We start from the raw sequence: 22,957 nt of genomic DNA, 5'->3' as shown, positions 1-22,957 counted from the left end.
TTAAACCACAAGGAAAACTTGTTTCCCAGAACTACAGTGATGTTCCTGTGTATCAGAAACACGGATAAAAATGTTAAAAAACACTTTGCAAGACTCCTCAGCACATGCCACTTTTTTTTTCCTTTTTTTATTTTTTCCAAATAACTTTGTCATATTTTGTCTCACAGGAAGTATTGTCATCTCTGCACCTGTGACTGATGAATTTACAAAATTTAGGTTTAGTTTCTTAAATGAACTAAAGCCAACAGCCTAAAAAAATGGAATGGAATGGAATGGAATGGAATGGAAAGGAAAGGAAAGGAAAGGAAAGGAAAGGAAAGGAAAGGAAAGGAAAGGAAAGGAAAGGAAAGGAAAGGAAAGGAAAGGAAAGGAAAGGAAAGAGGAAAATCAATACTTTGGTTGATACCAAAGATCTGTAATTTGCTTCAGACCTTCAGTAGATAAGCGAAAAAAGCAATTTTAAAATACAACATGGATATCACAATGAACAGTGAAAATAAGTAAATGTAGAAGATAAATAGTATTAATCTCTTACTACTGCTCTCTATCTCTCTCCAGATCTTGACAATGTGGAAGGCATTGCAGTGGACTGGATTGGAAATAATCTGTATTGGACCAATGATGGCCACAGGAAGACAATTGCTGTTGCCAGACTGGAAAAAGCTGCTCAGAGCAGGAAAACTTTGTTGGAGGGAGACATGTCCCACCCTAGAGGAATTGTTGTTGATCCAGTCAATGGGTATGAAGCAAACTGATTTTTTTTTTTTTTGTAATTATTTTCTTTGCAGCATAAATACAGGATTTATTTTGCTCAGGATGAGGTTTGTAGAGTCCTGTAGTGGTCTGTAATCCTTCAGGAGTCTGTAATATCTGTAATTCCTGCCCAGCATTCTTGCCCTGAAGCCTTCAGAAGAATTTGTATGCCTGTCAGTGTTAAGTGTCTGCCCTGTTAATCTGAATGTGACTCACCTTTTTCTCAAACACATTGAGGGTGTAAGTCTTGTATGAATTTTTAGTATCAAGAGAATTTTAAGATTCTTTCCTGTATTTCTCTCGCTGTATTCTCAATTTCTGGCGTTAATTATAACCATATCCTTGTACACATTGGTTTACAAAAATGAGACAGGTACTCTTCATTACTTATTAGCTTTAATTAGTTTTGGTAGGCCGAATAATAATAAAAAAACCTCACATTATATTACTGTGGTATAATGGTGTTTTACTTGAAAAAATCAGTGTTAGGTTTGTTCAGGGAGTTGTTACTGGAGAATGATGTAGGTTGGTAGTCTCAGCATGGCTGTCTTGATTGCTATTTTCCTATTATATAGAAAATATTTACACTCTCAGGTTTTCCCTTTTGAGCCTGTCCTTTGAGGAGTGGAAGTGGCTGTGGAAATGCTACAATTCATTAAGGTCAGATAGTGAGGGCATGAAATCAGACCAGGAACCATAACCACACCTTCAATGACTTTGTTAAATTTCCCAGCTCAGTAAATGCACGGCAGAGGAACAAACAGAGTATGAAGATGTATTGCCTGAACAGGGTCATTATATAAAACACTTCTCTAATAAAATAGTGTGTCCTTCATGATTACACTTCTCATGGAAGCTCTTCCTGAGGGATAGCATTTATTATGGCTTTTTAATTGTGTTTCCAAAATTTTAGTCTTGATTTAACCGGTGTTGGAGCATTAACTGCATTTTGAGATACAATTAAAACACACTGACATAAATGCCTGTCACTGTGAGCAGGTTTTAGCTTATGGCAGGATAACTGGAATAAGGACAGACAAAAAGTTAATGGAGAAAAGCTCGGTAATTGCTGTTGAGAACTCATGTAAATATTTGTGAAACATATTTTGTCTCCCAATAAAAATAAGTGCCACATTGACCTGCAATCTGCCTGAGCCTCGGGGCATGTGCAGGGTTTATAATTGTGTGATTAAACCCAGTGCTGTTTGAGTCAAACATGCAATGGAGTTTGTAAGGCTTGTGGATCAAAAATGGATTGATGTTCTTTGCACATATTTACAAAAAAACATTAAAAGAACCCAAAACAACCTTCTAGTGGGCGATTTGAGAGAAATGAAAAATAAACAAAAAAGCTGCATTTCTATATTTGCGAACTTGTGTAATGCAATTTTTCTTTTTTTTTTTCCCAGTTTCTCATAAATACTAAATTATGCTTATACATAAAAGTGCATTCAAATAATTTTTTCTGGCCAGTAGATTTGACATAATTTATGTAGGTCTGATAATAAAATGGTTTTTAACTTCAGTGTATCGTTCTTTTGTAAATTCAGTATTTAAATTCCAGGGCTTTATTCTTCAAAGTACAGGCCAATTAAATGGGTTAGGATCACAGAAGTTATTTCAGAAACAAATCTGGTGAGAGAAAAGGTGAGGTACATCAATAGCAATTAAATCTTGATAACTTTAACAAATAGGATCCATTTAATATGGGCATGATGTTTTTCCTCTTTTAATGTTTATTAATTTAAGTCCTAGGTTTGACTAAAAGTAAACATCTGCTGTCTGGCAAATGTTTTCATTTATGAAATGATGTGACTGTATGTGATATAATCTGAGATGATTCACAGAATGCTTTCAGGTTTCTAAGTATTTCTCATTAACTCATTAACTCATTTCCTTAGGGAAAAAGATGTTAAAAAAAAGAAAAGGAAAAGTGATGTTTCTTAGCGTGTTTGCTGCCCTCTGTTTTTGTACAGGTTCAAGTTGCTTATTTTAAATAGTTGAAATCACAGTTTTCAAGGGCAAATTCTGTAATAGAATATGATAGTCAGAATAATTCAATAAGGAAATGTTTATTCTGTAGTGTCCAGTAGAGAATGGCTGACAGAATTCATCTGAGCCAATACTTTCAGAGGAGTTAATAGATTTTTATTTTTGACTTTATCAAAGTAACATTGATGCCTTTCTTCGAGATTTTGTTTGTTTGTTTTTTTTAAATCTGTATTGCTGGACTATAAATCATAAAATTGTGCTAAAATTGCCTGCTGGCTTTTTTCAACTAATTTTCACAGCAAGTATTTCTAAATATTTTTGTGATGGGCAAAGTACTCCTAAATGTTTTCTGAGTTATTTAGCTGCTTCAGTGTAGAATCGGAAGTTCACAGAATGTCAAGGTTATCCTTTTGCTCTAAAACTAGAGTGCAAATAATTATTGTGTTGCAACTTCTTTGATAGAATTAGGTGTAATAAAAAGGAGATTTATATCATGAAAGTAAATTAGACATGACCAGAACCAGCTCACGTAAAAAATTTGAAGTTTGTGACAGAGTCAATACAAGAGATGGTTTAAAAAAATACAAAGTAAGAAATCCCATTATTCTGGTGGGAATAAATAGAGTCTTAATTCCTTCACTTTTCATTATTGGTTCTCTGGTATTCATGTAGTATAAGTTAAATATCATAAGTGTCATGTCAGCAGTGGTGAGGGACAGTAAATAGAGTTGTAGAAATAGCAATGGAAAGAAATATGCAAAAGTCAGAATTGCTCTGGCTCGGATGAGCTGTTGCTAAAAGCCTTTAATATAATTCACCTGATTAAAATGGGATCTGAATGCTCATTTTTGTAATTCCCCAGATGGATGTATTGGACAGACTGGGAGGAAGATGAAATAGATGCCAGCGTGGGGAGGATTGAGAAGGCCTGGATGGACGGCTACAGCCGGCAGGTTTTTGTCACCTCAAAGATGCTCTGGCCAAATGGTTTAACTCTGGACTACAGTGCCAACGTGCTCTACTGGTGTGATGCCTATTATGATCACATTGAAAGGATCTATTTGAATGGCACTGACAGAAAGGTAAAAGAGAAATGCTGCTGGTTTGCCACAGGCATGTTCTGTCTCTGGATTTTGTTGTGTTACGTTTAAAATACTTCCCAAGGTTTCTGCAGAGCCCTGCGGAGTGTCCGGCGTCACCTCTGCTGGAATGGTGGTGACAGCCTCGAGTGAGAGACTGCAGCACAGCTCAGGGTGTTCCTCTGTCCTCAGTAGCACCCAATCTGATCATTTTTTATTTTTTTTTAATCTATTTTTTCTCACAAGGCAATGAGTTATGGTTTGATTGAGCCATGAAGCTGCAAAGAGCTTTTTGGTAGAGAAACCCATTTTTATTTTGGCTTTCCCGGACAGGTTTTCCTTGAACTTCTCTGGATAGTTTCCTTGAACTTCTCTTTTCTGGTTTTATGAATTTCTGTGCCTCTTTTGAGCATTAGTGGTAATATTCAAAGGGGCAGCACTCAACAGATTCTGTCAAAGATGGAGAGAGATTGCTTTATTTATTCCTAATGTCTGCACTAGCTGGATACAAGTCTGTGCAGACATTGTGAGTGGGCTTGTAGAAGCAACAAGCGCAGAGTAAGACACTTTGAAAGTGGTTAAGGCTCAGACTGATAGTCTGGGCAAATTTTATCATCTGCTTCATAAAATTAGTGACTGGTGAATAAAAAGAAGCACCTGTCTTTACAGGTTTTATTTTAGATGTGTCACAGAATAGTTTTGGAGGCTTTTTTTAAAGTATTTTTTCTATAATCCTGAGATATAACAAAAAACACATAACTGCTTGAATTTATGTAGCTGAAAATAACTATAAGATACTTGCTTTTGATGCTTAATCATTTGTATTTAATTATATAGGATATTTTGGTCAAAATTTAACTGGATCAGTCACATCTATAATTCTTTAATTGAGTAAAGATTTTGGGAGATTGGGTGGTCCGGAATTCCACCAACAGCTGTCAGATTATTGATTGATTGATGAATTTGGATCAAAAATAGTTCAGAGGTGAGGAAGGAGTTTTGACTATAAGAATTCCAAGTCCAAAGACAAAATCTGAGCCAGAAGAAGGAGACCAATGGCTCCAAACTGAATCTGCTGGGATAGAATCACGGGACCATGGAATTGATTGTGTTGGAAAAGGCCTTAAGATCTTCAAGTCCAACCCTTAACGCAGCAATGCCAAGTTCACCACTAACCATGACCCTAAACCCCACTTCTTTGTCTTCCAAATCTTCCCAGGGTTAGAGACTGCACCACTTCCCTGAGCAGTCTGTTCCTGTCTTCTCTGATGGGGGCCACTTAAGATGGATTTATATAAAGTTTTTTTTTCTTTTATTTTAAAGTTAGATACTGGTTCTGCTGCACAGAAGGGCTTTGCACTCTTTATTTAATCTTATCGCAATACGTTGTTATGTTTGGGACAGTAATTATCTATTTCCTGTTTTATCTTCTCTGAAAAACTGAAGATTCTTTTAACGTTGCTGATGCTCACCTAATACTACTTGATTGCAGGTAGTCTACAATGGAAAAGATTTGAATCATCCTTTTGGACTGTCACATCATGGAAATTATATATACTGGACCGATTACATGAATGGGTCAATTTTCCAGCTGGATCTGGTGACAAGGAATGTGACACTGCTGAGAAGTGAGAGGCCACCTTTGTTTGGGCTCCAGATTTATGATCCACGCAAACAGCAAGGTACTTGTATCTCCAGAGGTCTCTGATTAAAGGACATTTTCCTTTAAAGTCTCTGAGTATTTTGAGGTGACTTGATGAACAAAAAAAGAAAAACAAATATGGGTTGTGGAATGAGGGAGTTGCTTTCCAAAGTTTCAGTCCATTGATGTAGAAGTTGAATTCTGAATTCCTCCTCTGCATTCACTCTGCCTTTGTTGCCCTTTGTCCTTGTGTGACCAAGAGATGCTGTGCAAGTATCAGTTACAGAGGGTAACATATCTGCATTGGCTCATAGATATAAAATATATGATTACATTTACCTGTTCTTAAATGAGATCATAGAGTCTGCCTGTATATATATATATCTATATATTTTTTTTTTAATTTGCTCCCCATCTTGGTCTACAATCATCACTTTATGCTGCACAGAATAAAAGTAGTTCTTTGAGAGCAGTGGAAAAATCCATAGTTGTTGCTTCTTGTATCTGTAGAGAAATGAGATAAAAGCCCTAGGTTTGCATGGATGGAATTTAGAAGATACAATTGATACTCTACAGGTAAAGTTAAAAATGTGTTTTACTGAAGGAAACTTGCATTCCATTTACTACATGCACTGTTCGGTATCAGATATGTACAACATGAGTTGTTCAGTATTTGCTCACTAGTTAAAACATATTTCTCATTACTAGAATGTTGGTTTGGTCTGACACCAAACAGAAAAATAATAATCAGGAATTTGTATAGATAAAAAGCTGTTTAAAATAGGGGTTTTTTACTGTTTAAATTTTCTCTTTTCTGATAATGTAGCCTTTAAATGCTTTCAATGCTACTGCTGCTTTATTTGGTACTCGGAAAATTCCTTTATTTTTCAGAAAAAAGGGACACTTAATGCAGTTGCTGTTAGCTTCCAAATCAGCTGACACCAGAGAGAGAAAGTATTGCCTCTTAGACAGTTTTGCTGAATGAGCTGAAGTCTTGAGGGAGGGAATTTGACTCGTTAATATATTCTTTGTTTGAAATTGTAATTGGAATTTTGTAAGCTAACTGCAGCCTTTAGGAACTTCCCTTTTTGTCGTGCTCTGTGAGGTTGATCTTGCCATTGTTCCCAAAGGAGCATAAAAATTTCTTTTAAAGAAACTATTTGTGTGTGTGCATGTTTTCCTTGTAAAAGCGCAGGCTCAAGGCTGAATTGTACAGAGAAAACCACAGGAAACCACTTTTTAGATGAGTTGTATATTAAAGATTACATGCACATACCTCAGAAACTTTTGGCTCTGATATTTTGAGGTGACTGCTTTGATGCTGCTGGTCTTGTCACTGTCTACACGAGCAGAAACTGTGTCATTTCATTTGGGCATGGTTCAATTCAGAGTGGCATTTTTACCAGGGGGGCTTTTCCAGGATCCTGTTCCAGTGATGCTTTTCCTTGTTCTTTAGGTAGGGACATGAAGCTTTTGGGATCTCCTCAAGGAAAGGCGTTTTTCATTGTCTCTCATGAGCTGTGACCCCCTTGAGGAGGAATATTTTTTGGGTTTTTTTTTCTCTTGCTTTCAGAGCTTAGAATTCACCTTATTTCCTTAGGCTGAGTCTTTGGGACTTTGGAATCCTAAAAAATGGGAAAGTGAAGCATAGGAATCATAGGAGCTGGATTTACACTCAGAATGTGAGGTATTTCCACTGCATTGAAAGGCTGGATTGCTACTTCCATGTAAATAATTCTTGTCTAAGTGCATTTGCAGCAATAAAGTTTCCTTTTTTTGAAATCAGCTAATGTTTCAACTCCTCAGATTGCAAAGAAGAGTTTGAGCACCAGGCTGCTGCTCTTCATGTGTGGAGGATGATCCTAGGAGTGGCCTTACACAATTTAGCAGTATTTGAGGTTAGGTTCATAGGAAGGTATAAATGCAATAAATACTTCAGTGCATCTCTTAAATGAGAAGATCAAACAAATGTGCATGGTTGCTGTCTTTTCCTGGGAACAATGACTGAAATGCAAATAATTGTTGGTTTAGCTCTAGACTAATTTTTTTTTACCTAATTAAAATGGAATTGGTTTACTTTATTCCCATGCAATCAACAAGGCAACAGCTGTTTTCAAAGCTGTCAAAGCATGAAAAAAAATCACTTTGAAAGTATTTTAAAATTTTGGGACTATTTAATAACAACCATATGAGATAGCTGTTAGGTACTGTAGTCAAGGAAATTTAATTTCCCAAATACTTGATAGCTTTACAGGTTCCACAGCTTGTTCAATAAAGAGGCTTAACCTATTTGAACTGTGTTTTGGGAGACATTTCAGCCCAGGAGTCTCTTCAGCAAGACTGATGGGACTGAAGGTCTCATTGCACCTTCAGGTTGAAGACTGCACTTTTTAAACCTTTTTATCTTGGATCTTTTTGCTTTAACTCTTGGTACTTCTATTTTCCTTGTCATCATCTCCTCTTTTATCACTTTACTTTGCACATAACCCACTGTGCAGGAGTTTGTCATCCCAATTATGAGGTTAAGTAGGAACTTTTCATCTTCAAGATGGACCATTTGACTTTGATCTACTGATTTAATTTTTGATGTTAGTTACTTTCAGCTTTCATTGGCCTTTGGAATCATCATATGTTTTCTATATTTGGCTGAAATAGTCTCTTATTCTCTAGGTTTATTCTTTTTTAGTGAGCTGACAAACTCATGTACGTTCTTTAATTAAATCACTGCAAATGTTTTGACTTGTGCTATGTAATTTTGGAGTCACTTTTGAGGATTGTATTTTGGTTTGTTTATTTCGGCAGCTTCTGAGAACTGTTTAAATCTTTGCATTACTGACATCCTTTGATTTGTACAATGATGGCCCTGAAAAGGTGCAGAGACTTTCAAGGCTACTTTCTCTGAGGCTTTGTTTTACCTGAGATTTTCCAAAATTTAGACTCAAATACATTTCTTACATTTTTTTTATGTTTCGTTCACAGTATTTCGGTTTTCTTGAGCATAGAGGTAACAGTTGGTTTTTTTTAGTGGTTTAGGTCATAGTCTCAGGCTTGAAGTCAGAATCTAATAATGTGTATTATGTGTATTAAGTGTCCAATCTAAGCTCTTTCTGAAATTGTGATCAAGCCCTAAGAATTCCCATCTTCCCTGGTTATACAGCTGTGTTCTTGTCATCTCACTCCTACCCTGTCCAGTGAAAGTACAAGTACCACAAAGACCTTTCACATCATTCTCTATTAATCATTTTGCACAGATTTATTTAAAAGTTCAGTGGGGCTTTAATGGGCTATTGACACCTTTTCTTCTAAGAAATGTTGTGTATGGTGGATCAGAAAAAGTATAGAAAAAGGTTATTAAGCACTGTTCAATATTGTAAGACATATTAAGGTACATCTTAAAATATAAAAATTTTCAAAATCCTTAATTATTTATTCATTATCAGATGTTCATTTAATAATTTAAAGATATTTCCATTTACCTGCAGAAATGGCTCTGATGGGACAGTTTAATATCCATGTTTGTAGCTCCATGAGAACTTAATACTAGATTTTCCATAAAAAAATGAAGTGAGGAGCTTTTGAGGAGAAGGAATTGCGTGGAGTCTGTTTTAACCCAGCAAGCCAAAAAATGTTTCCTACACCTTTAAAAGGGGGAACTTCTTTTTACTAGAATAGGAGGATGAAAAAAAACCAAAACCAAAACCAACAACAACAACACACACACACACACACACACACACAAAAAAAAAAAAAAAAAAAAAAAAAAAAAAAAAAAAAAAAAAAAAAACCACCACCCACAAAAAAAAACCACCTAAAAAACCCAGAAAGTTTTAATTTAAAGCTTCAGCAGACATGTAGTTTTATATCTTGCTTGATCATAATCACCTCTCACCAACACCTGAAATCAGCAGAGCCTTGCCCATGAGGAGCTGGGTGTCCCCAGCAGTGCAGATCCAAGCAATTGGGTCATGACCAAAGTGACACAAACAGAAATTGTGACATTTGTGGGCTCTCAGTGACTTTAAGCCTGGTTGCCTCAGGAATGGGGTGGTGAGGAGGCAGCAGCCCTTGGTGGGTGGTTGAAACACTGACAGCTATGAGTGTCTTCATGGGAACAGCTTTGGGGAAGGAACAATGACATGGAAAAAACTGCAGAGCAATGGCAGCTGTGTTCAGAGGAGATTAGTGGAATATTTGCCTGTATTCTATCTGCCATAAATCTCTTTATTCTTTTGTTTTCTTTCTCTTTTTATCCTAATCTGCATTTGTAGCCGCTTTGTTTCAACATGTACAGATGCCAATTAACTTCAGAACATTCCTTTATCTGCTGTTTGATTCCTTGAAGCCACTGTGTGCATGTAGCTGTGCCAAATATTTTGCAGTATTTGTTCCCTTCATAAAACAGGCAGATAAAATGCTGTGAGCTGATGGTGCAGTTTTTTGTGAGGTTATTACTACTATTATTATTATTGTTATTACTATTTTAGAGTATTGCAACCTGTAACTAATTATGTATAACTATTATAACCCAGAGTAACCAAACTCTGAGAATAATGTGCTCCTACCACAAGAGGAAAGCAATTGCAAAAAAATCTTCATCTCTTTATGTTTGTAAAGAAAAAATAATAAAAATGACAAAACAAAGCAACTAAAACCCCCATTGTTTAGTCCTAGCATGGCTGTTAGTTCTAAAGTTCCTTTTTATTTTTTTTCCCAGGTGATAATGCCTGTCGTGTTAATAATGGAGGCTGCAGCACCCTTTGTTTGGCCATTCCTGGAGGCAGAGTTTGTGCCTGTGCTGACAATCAGCTTTTGGAGGAAAACAGTACAACCTGCATGAGTAAGATTCTTACAGAATATCTGAATTGATGCTGCTGTTAAGGGATCAAGTCAGACATGAAAATAAAACCAGAAAGTGTGGCCTCCTACAGGGTCTGTAAGACAAAGAGATATTACTTGAATAAATATTCTAATTTACAGAATGCAAAAGATTTTCCAAAGAAAACAGAATATTAGTCCACTGTTTAAGTTAAAATACGTTGGAAAACATTTCAGCATATCTGATATGATAAAGCACTTAAACAGTTCACTGAAATCTTTTAAAAATAACAGAAATGAATCCATATAATTATTAAATTAAATATATATGAACAGTTATCAGATTATTCTACTAAGTATCTTAAACAGAAATCTGACATTGAAATGTTCATGATGAAACTGTTCATAAAACACGTAAAGTCAGTGTATTTATATAAGTTAGGTTCTGACGGAGACTGTGCTAATATTGCTGTCTTCCATCTTTTCTTTATATATCTTCATTGAGACAAAGATAAAAGTTGTTCTAATAAAAAGTGAGATTTTCAATTGAAGTAATAACTTGCTGTATACTACAGGTATTTATTTTTTAATGTTTAGACTTTGTGTTTGTAACTTTCTAAGAATTTTCTCTGTTTTTTCTAAGTCTCATTGATGTATTTCTTGAAGTGAATTGTAATAAGACTTGAGTAAAGCATAAGGATTATTTCATAACACAATGAACATTATGGAGCCTGCAACAACCAGGCAGAGCCATCACTTTTGTTAAAAAAAAAGGAACTATTTTTCTTTTTAGCAGAAATAACTGGAATGGGCACTCATCGCTGATAAGATGGAATGTAGGCATTAGTAAGAGAGTTTAGAGAAACTTTGAGATTAGAATGAGGCAGGTTTCCTGCTTTTTCCCCAACACATTGGCCTGGCTCTTTCTATGGAGTATTCCTGGAGGTATTCTGCTGTTCCTCAGAGGGTCCTGGACAGATGTGTGCCATTTACATCTCAAGCATTCTGCACCTGATGTTGAGAAGCACATCTGCCTGGATTTATCAATAAGCTTGTAGCTTGCTACTTAACTCTGCCCCAGCAGAATTTTATCATTTCTTCTCTGCTGAGTCTGTACCAGTGCATAATGCAGGTGTTTGAGTTGTTGCTTGGATACAAGAATCAGTCTTTTAGTGATCATTTCCTATCTCTAAATGTGCACCCGAATTTGGCCAATGTCTATCAGAACATTTCTTGTTTGCCGTTGATGAGGTATTGCAATATTTTAAACTGATATTTTTACTCTATCATCTAAGCAGTGATTTAAAATCCAGTTTGAGTGCCGTTCTGTTCAGAGTTTTTTTCAATTTATTAAAAGTTCATTCCTTCAACCACACACTGGGATATGTGTGCCACTGTAGGCTTCAGGTGGAATTACCTCCAATGGGCCAAGTTGACATAAAAATGTTCCAAAGAGCGAGAACAAGAATTGATCTGCGTTTATGTAGGGGCAGTATTGTATTCTGGGTGTATCAAGCAGATAAAGAGATGTTCCTGTTGGATGTTTTCCCCAGTGAGAGAGGGAGAGGTGCTGCCCCAGCTGTGCAAGGCGGAGCAGTTCCAGTGCAGCAACAAGCGCTGCATCCAGGAGCGCTGGCGATGCGACGGGGACGACGACTGCCTGGACGGCAGCGACGAGCACTCAGAGATCTGCTGTACGTATGCACTTCCCTCTGCGCCCTCAACCCCTGCCTCACTTCTGTTCCATCGTGCAACTGCACGTCCCTGAGAGCCAGCTGTGCCTCAGGGGGCCCAGTGCACTCTGCTAATAAAGAGCTGACCATCAAGGCGAGGAGATGGGGTCCCGTTTGGAAATCTGAGGGCAACTTAATGTTGGCGCTTGTATCGTGGGTACAGCCTTGAATGTATTCCAGGGACGAGAGCTGGAAGGGTTCCAAGGCACAGGGTTATGAATGGGACACCTAGGGTGGGTCTTGAGGTCAGGGTCCAATAAGAATAGGAAAAAGTGGTGCAAAGGGGTAAACATAAACTAAGGGACTCATGGGGTTGCAGGAGTGTAACACTGCGGCAGATTTAACGCAATGGGGTTCAAGGGAAAGAAGAACATTGTGGCAGGTGTCCATATATGATAACAGGGTGACATAAACTTAACAAACCAATAGAACAACAAAACCTAAGACATGCTAACATGTGGCTGCAAAGCCCCGTGACAGGAAGGTTTCCCTCACCATGACCTAAAAGCATGTTTTTCCCCATTTGCCTCAGTCCCTCCAGGGCTGAGGCACAGCTACCTTGGGGATAAGCCCCTGGGCCTCCACACACTTCAAGGATTGCCAGCCAGACCGTGCCAGCCAAACAAAACCAATCATCCTTAGGCCGTTCATGCAAATCTTTCATTTCCTTCTTTTCCTGCGTGCAATAGTAACAGCACTTTCAAGTCTCACTGGTGCACTCATTTCACAGCACAGCAAGGGCAGTCATCCTTTGGGGTTGGCACAGTCACTCCTCATCCTTTAAATAATGATGGTTTTTACTTTGTTTTCCACTGTTTCTTGTATGGGTCACGTTACAACACCTGATGAGAGGGAATGGAGAATGGGAGCCAGGCTCTTCTTGGAAGTGTCACTGGCTGGACAAGAGGTGATGGGCACAAACTGAAAAGCATCAATTTTGTCTGAATGTCTGAAAGATAACGCTTTTTTACTGCCAGACACTGGAATAGATTGCCCAGAATGGTTGTGGAGTTCCTGTCTGTGGAGATGCTTGAAACTTGCTCTGTCTGGCCCTGCCCAAGTACAGGATTACACCAGGGGATTTTTGCAGGTCCCTTCCAACCATGAAAATTTCTGAGATTGTATAATGCATTTCTTTAAAAAATCCCAAAAAAATCCTCAAGAAAAAAAAAAAAAAAAAAGGAAAAAAAAATAGCAAATACAAAACCAAGAAGCCCTATAAGTAATCAAACCAACAAAGTAAACAAACCCAATCCCCCCAAGAAAATCAAACCAGTGACAAAACCAAAACCCAAATCCCTACACCACTTGCAGTATTAAATTAAGGTACGTTGTCTCTAAAGTTACGGTTTTAAAAGAGATGTATTTTTCTGCTGTAGAGGAGTTCCACTGTTGGAATGAAAATGTAATGGAAAACATACCAATTATGTCCCTGTCATTTCGGGAAGGTACTTCAGTAGCCTGCTTTAAAATTAATGTTGCAGCACTGAGAATTCTCTTCCTTACTCTGTTTGTCACAATTCTTTCTATTTCTGTCCTAGTATCATTTCTCTAAACCAAATCTCCTTTAGTGAAATGAAAATACAATATTTCTCCCAATCAGTTGTAGACATGAACAATCTTCTGTTCTGCAGTATTGTTCTGTGTGTCTGAAAACTCTTATCATAGTCTCTCTTTCTTATCTCTTTGAGACCAAACAACTCTAAACTGTTTTGGGGTTTTTGTTAGTTTTTTGTTGTTGTGAGGTTTTTTCCTTGGTCTGTTTGTTTGTTTTTCTTTGGGTTTTTTTTTCCCCTAGTAGATTATGGCATGGTAGATTACCTTTTAGATTTCATTGCTTTTTTTCTGAAGTGATTCTGTGGGTTGAGTGTCCAAAACTGGATGTGTGTATTTCTGCTGGAATATCTTCTGACTAGGCTGAGAGAATGTGTTTGTGAAGGGTGATTGTTTATTCATCCTTGGCTAAATCTTGCCTGCTTCACATTGATTCTGCTGATACAAACTGGTCTTGGGATCCTCTGTAATGCCTAGATCTTTTACCATATGACTATTAAATTGCCAGGTTTGGATTTGTTTTGTTTAATTGTGGGGTTTTTTTACAGCATTTCTGTATTTTGGGAGGTCCATATAGTAGGCATTGCTGATTTCAGTAATATTTTTATAAATATTTTCTTAGTTCTGGATTGCAGTGCTTACACTCATTTTGTTTTGGAACCAGTATGTCTTGCACTTAATTTAAGGAGCTCAGCTAATAGAAATAGTGAGAAGGAAAATCTTTCAGCAGATTTGACTTGATTGTCTTTTAAATTAGTGTAAGGAAGACCAGTTCATTGATCAAAGCTTGTAATTCTCTGAGGATTTATATAAATATAAATGAAATCATAACCTGGTCTTAAACCTGGATGTGATCTATAGTTTACATGGTCAGTGTGATAACATTGATCTCTTCTCAGCAGTTGCCATAGTAACTCCAATAGTTCTTTATGAGTTTGAAATATTTGCAATTATGAGCAGAATACACATTACTAAATTTATATGAGTGAAAGCTTAACAACCATTTAAAACAGTTTCTATGTCAAGTAATAAATTTAAAAAAAAAAAAAAAAAAAAAAAAAAAAAAGCTTTAAACTTGTGATTTTATTACTTGGATGCTTCCCGTTTAGTTTTCCAGTCACACTGCAAACTTAGGAAGTAGGAGATTTGGGACATCTTTCTGCTCAGATTATTAATTAATCTCTGCTTCCTGTGCTTCTGCACCCTGCACACAAACCAGGGTTCATGTGCTATTGATATCACCCTCGCTCTGTGTCGTCTTCAATTGCAAGAACAGGCAGAAAGGTCAAAGATAAAAGCTGCTGAAATGTCAAGGATAAGCCTGCAAGACATCCTTTCATTTTAAATACCCTTTGTTTCCAGATGTATGTTAAACTTTAAAAAAAGAGTCTGTGGATGGCTGAGTAGGTGAAAAATAGCTGAGATTATTTTTAACACAGTTTGAAACCGTGTGCAGTTTACTGTTCTTGTCTAAATCCAGATGAGCAAAGTCTGCTAATAATAAATGTTACTAGAATGAAAGAAGCAGAACATAAACACTTACTACGGTTGCAAGAGCAGGCCAATAGTATTTACATAAATTCTGTGCATTCAGCTTCATCCTTTCTGTGAGAATTTGTAGCCAGCAAAATCGTGTTTGAGAGATACCAGACTTTTTTTTGTTGTTAGTTTTACACCGTGTTGCATATTTCACTTTTTGACACCTACAATTTCATGGTGAGTAAACAGCAGATCTATATGTGGCCATTGACAGTAATGTGCCTCATTTTAGAAGCATTTTATGACCTGCCCAAATCCCTGCTCACTCTGGTATCATATTTTGGATCTGCACTTAGCAGCTTGCATCTGTTCCCTTCGGTGTTTTCCTTTGTTTAATATGCACTTTAGGCAGCAAACCTCATCACACTGCCCAGATGTGATCAAGAACTTGTTTCTTTAAGGAAACAGCACTATAAAATGCTGCTACCTTTTATCACCTAATAGAGCAGGATCTCCATGATGGCATCTTTGGTAGATATTATTTTATTTATGTTTGAAGTACTGCAGTGTTTGTAATTGACTGGTTTGCTGAGCAATCTTTATGTCATGGTAGTTATACGTACAGGATAACCACACTAACTGCATCACTGGGGAACAGCATTCAATGTGTTCTTTTCACAGATTTCACAGCTTTTTTCTCAGATTAGTTTCTTAGGGAAAAAAAAAAATTCTTTTTTTTCTCCACAGTCAATCACAGCTGTCCTGATGATCAGTTTAAGTGCCAAAATAATCGCTGCATTCCCAAGAGGTGGCTTTGTGACGGAGCTAATGATTGTGGTAATAACGAAGACGAATCAAATAAAACTTGTGCAGGTAAAAAATTTTACTTGGTTGTGCAAACAGGTTCTCTAACTTCAGTTCTGTGAATAGTTCAGGACTGATTTGAACTGAACTGAACTGAACCGGGATGCTACTGGTAATCTGATTATTGACGTTTTAAATGGATTCAGATTTTGAAGCCACCAAGGCTGGAATGCAAATTATATTTTACTTAATCCATGTGCTTGGCTGTGCTTTCCAAAGTTATTCAGCTCTTAATCTCTCATATGGGTCGACTGTCAAAGCAATGCTCAGGTACAAACTTTGAGGTACAAATCTTTTTTGGCAGCTAGAACTTTGTTTATTAACATGCTGTGATGGGTGCCATGTCCCCAGTAAATTTTATTTTATGCTGATTTAGTTTATGCATAATTAGTTATTCAGATGCCACTTGGTGCCTTGAAATTCTTTTTCATTTCTGAGTTATTAACTGGAGAGTGGGTTTTTGAGCAAATAGCAAGATGAGGATTGTTTACTAAGGATTCCACTGTAGTAAATCATGGAATTCCCAATTTGCTTGTGTGGAAGTGATGTTTAGTGCTTGTTGTCAGAGTACTCTAAACAAGCATTAAATCTCAAATATGCAACATGCCAGCCATCAGTGAGCTGAGGAGTGTTTTGAACTGAAGTGCAGTGCAAGACAACACACATTGTGTATTAAAATATTCCTTGTTTTCTTACTGCCTTGATATTCTTTGATATCCAACTGTTGGCTTGTAGGGTGAGAGTCTAATTTGAAGACCATTTTTTTTAACCCTGTGTCAGTTCTTGATGGATCGAATTTTGAAGTCTTGTTTTTCCATTTATTCCTGCAGTGGCAAACACAGTTAATGTTTAAAAAATTACTCCTTTGAAATATTATATTCCTCTTTTGAGTTTTGGCTTACTTCTCTGAAGAAAAAGGAAAATGGTAGTTAAAAAAAAAATAAATTAATAATATTCTTTCAGTCATTTGGGTTTTTGACATATCAGACTTTTTTTTAAAGTCTAGAATAACAACTAGATTAATTCTAAAAGCTTAAATTTGGAACCAAAATCTGTGTTGTTATCACTGGCATTGTTACGGGTTCAGATTTTAAACAAAATTATAGGTAATGACAGTTTTCTACGTTAGCTTTTTAGTGATATTTTTCTATTCATCAGCTTTCAAAGTAATTTCTGTAGCTACATAGCAAAGATTATTTTAGTGATCCTTATTTCTTCAGGAGAAATACATGTATTGATTCCTTTAATGGATTAAGTGTTTGCAAGGGCAAGGATTCTAAGAACAGTGAGGCCAGGCACGTCACACTCAGGCTAATTCCCATTTTCCTGTGTAAATACAAAATTCAAAAGATCATTCTTCATGGTGTGGAATACAGGTTGTTAATATCCCAACTGGAGGGCATTTTTATGCCTTGATTTTTGTTTACTTCAACCTTTAGTGAGTATTAATTCTCTTCTTACCACCTGGTTTTGCACAGCTATATCTAGAATTTTATGTTCTTTTATGAGGAAGAAGCCACTAAGAATTCCCCACAGCAGAGGTAGAACTCAACCCTGCAGATGACCTCAGTTTTCTCTGAAGTCAAAGGAGGTGAAATGATGTTTAGTCAGAGCAGGGGAAAGTGCAAAAGGACAGGAGGTGCCCTCCAGCCCTGCAGCTTCTAAAATCAGACACCCACCAAGAGACCTAAGGGATCCAGTCCATTTCCCTGGTATTTTTGGAGTGTTTTGTCTTGACAGCAAGAACTTGTCAGGTTAATCAGTTTTCTTGTGGGAATGGACGGTGCATTCCAACGTCATGGCTGTGTGACAGGGAGGATGACTGTGGAGATGGGACTGATGAAATGACATCCTGTGGTAAGTGGATTTTTCTCTTTTTTTGGGGGGAGGGAAAAGTAAAATTCTTCTGTAACATATAAAATATATAGGGATCTCTTTTCATGTCAACTGAAATGATAATACTATTTCTGAAATGGCAAATAGAATTGGTTTGGTTGATAAATAAAGCCAAAGCAAATGCAGTGTTTTCTATTTAATGAGTTTTTAACTACAATACCAAATATGCAGATCAATCAAGACTTTTTTAATTTGCAGCCCATTATCAAATGCTGTCACCCTCAAAAATTATTCTTTATCTCTGCCACATACCTCTCCACATGGGCCCCCTCAGCATATTCTAGATGTCAATAAAATCAGCCTGTTTCAAGCCTCAACAAAAGTATATTTGATCTTGTATTTTCAGAAAAAACAAAAAAAAATTCTTGGTTCTATCATGAGAGAGTATCAGCAGCTGTGCTGACTGCTGCTGTGCTGAGATACTGCAGAGAGGGCTGTGCTCTCTCTAATCAGCTGCTTCCAAACAATTAAGGATTTTAATAGTCATTTGTTTTGCAGGGCACTGGTAACTGCTGTGAGTCTGAGAGCACGAGGGTCAGTGAGCTGTCTGCAGATGCAGAATCACAGAATATGATGTACTGCAGTGTAGAATCACAGGGTGGTTTGGGTTGGAAAGGACCTTAAAGAATATTTTGTTCCAACCCCCTGCCATGGGCAGGGACACCTCCCCTAGGCCAGAGCTCCATCCAAACTGGCATTGAACGCTGGCAGGGATGGGGCAAAAAAATGAAGTCTTTACATGAATAAAAATAATAATATTATTAAGGTAGACTTCTAATTGCCTTGCTTCAAATCAAATCAGTTCAGTTGTGCAGAGAGATAGGATGGGGGACCAGGGGACTTGTATTTTGCAATCTCTAAGGTTCTAACTCTGTGTTTAATGGCACAGCATTGACTCTCAGTGCTAGAACAGCTTCTCTGCCTCATGTTCTCAGGGACAGCAGCAGCACACAGAGGTTACCTTTGGCACCTTTGGAAATCCTTCCCATGAGCTTTGTTCAGTATCCTCTCAGCTGACCTGGAATATTTCTTCAGATATTTTAATCAGGATTTATATCACTGGCTGTTGTTCTGTGTAGCCAAACTTGACATGTTTCACGTTTTAGCACCTTGTTTTGTTATCCTCACGCACTGTGGCTGTGCATATATGTCAAATATTTCCTTTTTCATCCTGCCCTCTGATTTGATCACTATGGGACACGCTAATGGCATTTATTTACGTGTTCTGTTTAGTGGGAGATATTTCCTTCAGTTTAAAATTCCTGTATCCATAAGGACATTAGAGAGAAATGAGGTTGATGTCTATCCTGTGGAGAGACTTCACTGGGAGTTCAAGAGTCACCTTTCTTTATTTCTGTGTCTGCAGGGCAGTGAGGACAGGGCTGGGTGTGGATCAGCTGCAGGATGTGAATCTCTTTCTTCTGAAGTAGAGAAGGGCCATAGGGACAATGAGGGGATGTGCTGGGTGTCCTCTGGGGTGTGAGCAGGAGCTGTGGCTAATGGTGAAAGCTCTGGAGATGCTCTGGGCAAACTCTGGAGATCATCTAAAACATTTTGGGAAAGGCTGTAGTGGGCTAATTGTGAGCTGGCTGCTTCTGGTGGTGGTGAGGGTAATCACGATTCATTTTAATCACTTTCTGTCCCTTTGTACAGGTGAAAATAAAGAAAATTAAGTCATGGAGGCATTTATGGAAAAGAGGAAAATTACAAATTTGGGGAAAAATTATTTGAAAAAGTGAAATTATAAGTTGTTTTCAGATTTGCTTGAAGCACATGGGGCATATATTGTGGCTAAGCACTACTGCACTGCACACTTCTAATATTTTTTCTCAGAACAGAATTTTTTTGTTACTGTAATTTTTCATTTAACAAAAAACACAAACAAACAAACAAAAACCCTAAACCAACAAACCCCAAACATGCAAACAAACAAACCCCAAAACCAACCAAACAAAAGAAGCAAGAACTTTCTAGAAGTAACAACGAAGTGTTGTCATCAATGGTAGCTTATCTTCACACCCTTTTCTCCTTTGAAGCAGGATAATCACCTCTGTTCAATGAAGTTCTTGGTGTTCTCTGTTTAATTTTTAAATAAAAAAATGTAATTTGTATTTTTTTAATCTGTTATTATATGCAGCTGGTTTGGTTTAATGCTTCATCAGTGTGACTCTTTTAAGGACAAAACTTTGTGAGGTTCAGTAAAAACAAAGTGATTTCAGTTCTCGTCTTAAGAAAGTGTTGAACTTTTTTTTTAATGCGACATGTTTTAAAAATTTAGAAAAACTCTTCAGTATTTTCCAGAGTGTTTAGCAAGTTAATAATAAGTGCACTCATCTACCCATGTCATTGGCTTTAGAAGAAAAAGAAATCTGAAAAAAATCTATATTTAAGTTACTCTTATGCAGAAGCATATTTGATAATTATAGAAACAAATGTCTGTGTTCAATGCAGGTGATATTTTGTGGATGACTGTCTCAGATCTCTGCTGCTTTACCGGAATGCTGGGAGGAATTGCTTGTGAAAGCTGACATTTTAATTTTGGATTTTATTATGCCAGTGTAGAGTAACTTTATTTCTTGGCTGTTCTTTGGCTTGGTACTTAACCTTCCCATTTTATAGTGCTCCATTTCCTGTCTCTTACTGGCAGTGCTGCTGCAACTGGAGAAACCTTTTGTAAATAAGCACATGGAAAATAGAGTTTGTATCAGTAATCAAGGTATGGTGCCTTAAATATTGGCATGGCTAGTGGGAAAACCAGCCTTGGTCTGATGGGAATATGGGGCCAGGCCATTTGTCACAGAGTTTCATGGCTATGTTGATGAAAAGTAGGGTTTGGACAGTATTAACAGTTTAAAGTTAATTTATCTTTTCTTTTTGGTGCGTCACCCTTTTCTCCTCTCCAGATTAAATACCTGGAAGGTGCAGATGTTTGCCAGAACACACTTGTGTAATTTATGCATATAGGAGGGTGGCAGAATATTGCTGAAGAGGATGTTATGTTAAATGGATTTTATTTCTTTTTGAACACTTTCACAGAATTCCCAACGTGTGAGCCACTAACTCAGTTTATCTGCAGAAATGGGAGATGCATTAGCAGCAAATGGCTCTGTGATTCAGGCAAGTATCAAATCCTCTAAATCTGAAATGAATATGAGGGATAGCCCATAAATATTGCTTGGATGTTCTTTTTTTGCTGGGACTCATATTGTCAGTTTGGCTTGTAAGTGGTCAGAGAATAAATAAAGCATTTTTAAATTACTGACCTGACCTAGAAATTGGCAACACTCAAGGTTCAGATAAGGACTATTGTAATAGGTACAAATAGAATATTCTGTAGAATGAAGTCTGATGATTGATTGCTTAAAAAAAATTACAAAAAATAAATAAATAAAAAAAAAGAATGAAAGCAAAGCTATTGCTTATAAAAGTATTTTCTGTTCTTAGAAAACAGCATGGTTTCAGTGACCAACATATCCGATTTTTTTGTTATTTGTGGACAAGTTCAGGTAAATAAATAGCATCCCTGAAGAATGAAGGCCAGCAAGACTTTACAATGTATTTAGTTCTTTTGGCTGGAAGAGTACATATTTGAATGTTAAAATTAATCTCCTCTCAGAGCTTGTGGTGTGGGAGTGATGTTGCTCCAGTCCTAATAACATTGGGTTGGTCCAAAGCATTTGGTGGTTCTATAATTTTATTTGTCTGACAGGAATTTTTAGCTGTAAATGGACAAATTCCCGAAATTATCACAGTGTGCTGATGAATTTCTGTGCATGGAAACCCTTTAGAGTGTACCTAACATATTTATCTCCTTCCTCCCTTGATGGCCACGATCAAATTACAGGAATTGCCTTAAGACTGTTGTAATGAGTACAACATTAGAGTAATGAGAAACTGCAGTCCATAATTATTTATGTGCTTTCTCCACTTTGCACTCTTGTAAACACTTGGAAACAAGGTTTAATACTATTGAAATGAAATTCATCAGGTTTTCATTTTGGTTTATGTGAAGCTGTTTGTGCCTGTGATTAACTATCAGGTTTTCACAGAGAGTAAAGTGACAATGTTTGGAAGCCTGTATAGTCACACACAGCTAAAGAAATTAAGAAAATTTACAGGCTTCTCATGCTTGCTGGTGTCTCTGATTGAATAACTGAGTGAGGGGTTAGACTATCCAAAATTACAGAGTTGAGTGCTGTCGGTAAATAGGATTTAAGGTATTACGTGCATTAGAAATAATTTGATGCCTGTGAGCAGAAAACACTCATTTATTTACTGATTTGTTTTTCTCTCTTGTCTTTTTCAAAATGATTTTTCTCTCCTTACATTTTTTTTTGGATATTTTTATATTTTAAAACGTTTTAAAATATTAATATTTGCAGACGACGACTGTGGCGACGGCAGTGACGAGCTGGGCTGTGTTCACTCGTGCTCTGCTGACCAGTTCAGGTGTCAGAATGGCAGGTGTATCCCAGGGCACTGGGCCTGTGATGGTGACAATGACTGTGGAGATTTCAGTGATGAAACCAAAACAAACTGCACCAGGGAAGGTTAGAGTTTATTATTTTTTTTTCTTTCTTTCATGTTTCTAATGCTTATGAACACAGAGTTCATGTTTATTTGTCATAAATACCTGACCTTCAGCCAATGGAAAAAGAGAAGATGCTTTTAACCTTGGTGAAGGCTGGAATGGGAAATACGTCAGGTGCAATGTGATAACACAGGAGTGTATCATGAGGAATGTGTTTGGAAACGGAATGAGTATTGCAGTGAGATAAGTTTTATAGTTTCACTTCAGTGAATTGTGCTCGGTGTGGTGTTTGTCTCATTGCAGAGATGAGTGGTGTCTAGGTGAAGAGACAGTAAGAAGCATTCTTTGTGTTATTGATATTTTCTGTTTTTTTCATGTTCAGTGGAACAATAATACTCTTATTTTTGTGTGATGCAAGTCTTTGAGTTTATGGGGTTTTTTACATTAAAGCATTTTAGCAAACTACAGCCCTAATTAAATGCCATACTTTGTATTTATTTGAGTAGGGAGAGAAAGGAAGGATGATTATGGCAAAGGATAAAGAATCACCTGATCAGAATTAGGGAATATCTTTCATATTTTTCTCCTAATTTTTTTCTACAATAAAGTAATTATACAC

The 22,957-nt window shown here is 37.0% G+C and overlaps 1 protein-coding gene across 1 annotated transcript in view; it reads left to right on the top strand.

The window, feature by feature from the left end:
- Positions 1-22,957, top strand: part of LRP1B (LDL receptor related protein 1B) — a gene marked incomplete at its 5' end in the record, with an annotated part of 645,110 nt that overhangs the window by 417,997 nt on the left and 204,156 nt on the right. The window contains 9 exons of the mRNA XM_083865658.1: positions 559-739; positions 3,608-3,827; positions 5,317-5,506; positions 10,181-10,303; positions 11,835-11,975; positions 15,795-15,920; positions 17,652-17,768; positions 20,844-20,924; positions 22,190-22,357. Of these exons, the coding sequence (XP_083721784.1) occupies positions 559-739; positions 3,608-3,827; positions 5,317-5,506; positions 10,181-10,303; positions 11,835-11,975; positions 15,795-15,920; positions 17,652-17,768; positions 20,844-20,924; positions 22,190-22,357 (1,347 nt within the window). The remainder of the gene's footprint in view (positions 1-558; positions 740-3,607; positions 3,828-5,316; positions 5,507-10,180; positions 10,304-11,834; positions 11,976-15,794; positions 15,921-17,651; positions 17,769-20,843; positions 20,925-22,189; positions 22,358-22,957) is intronic.

The sequence above is a fragment of the Zosterops lateralis genome (assembly GCF_965231275.1).
Source record: "Zosterops lateralis genome assembly, chromosome: 7".
Classification (NCBI taxonomy): domain Eukaryota; kingdom Metazoa; phylum Chordata; class Aves; order Passeriformes; family Zosteropidae; genus Zosterops; species Zosterops lateralis.
This window is presented reverse-complemented; position numbering and strand designations above follow the sequence as displayed.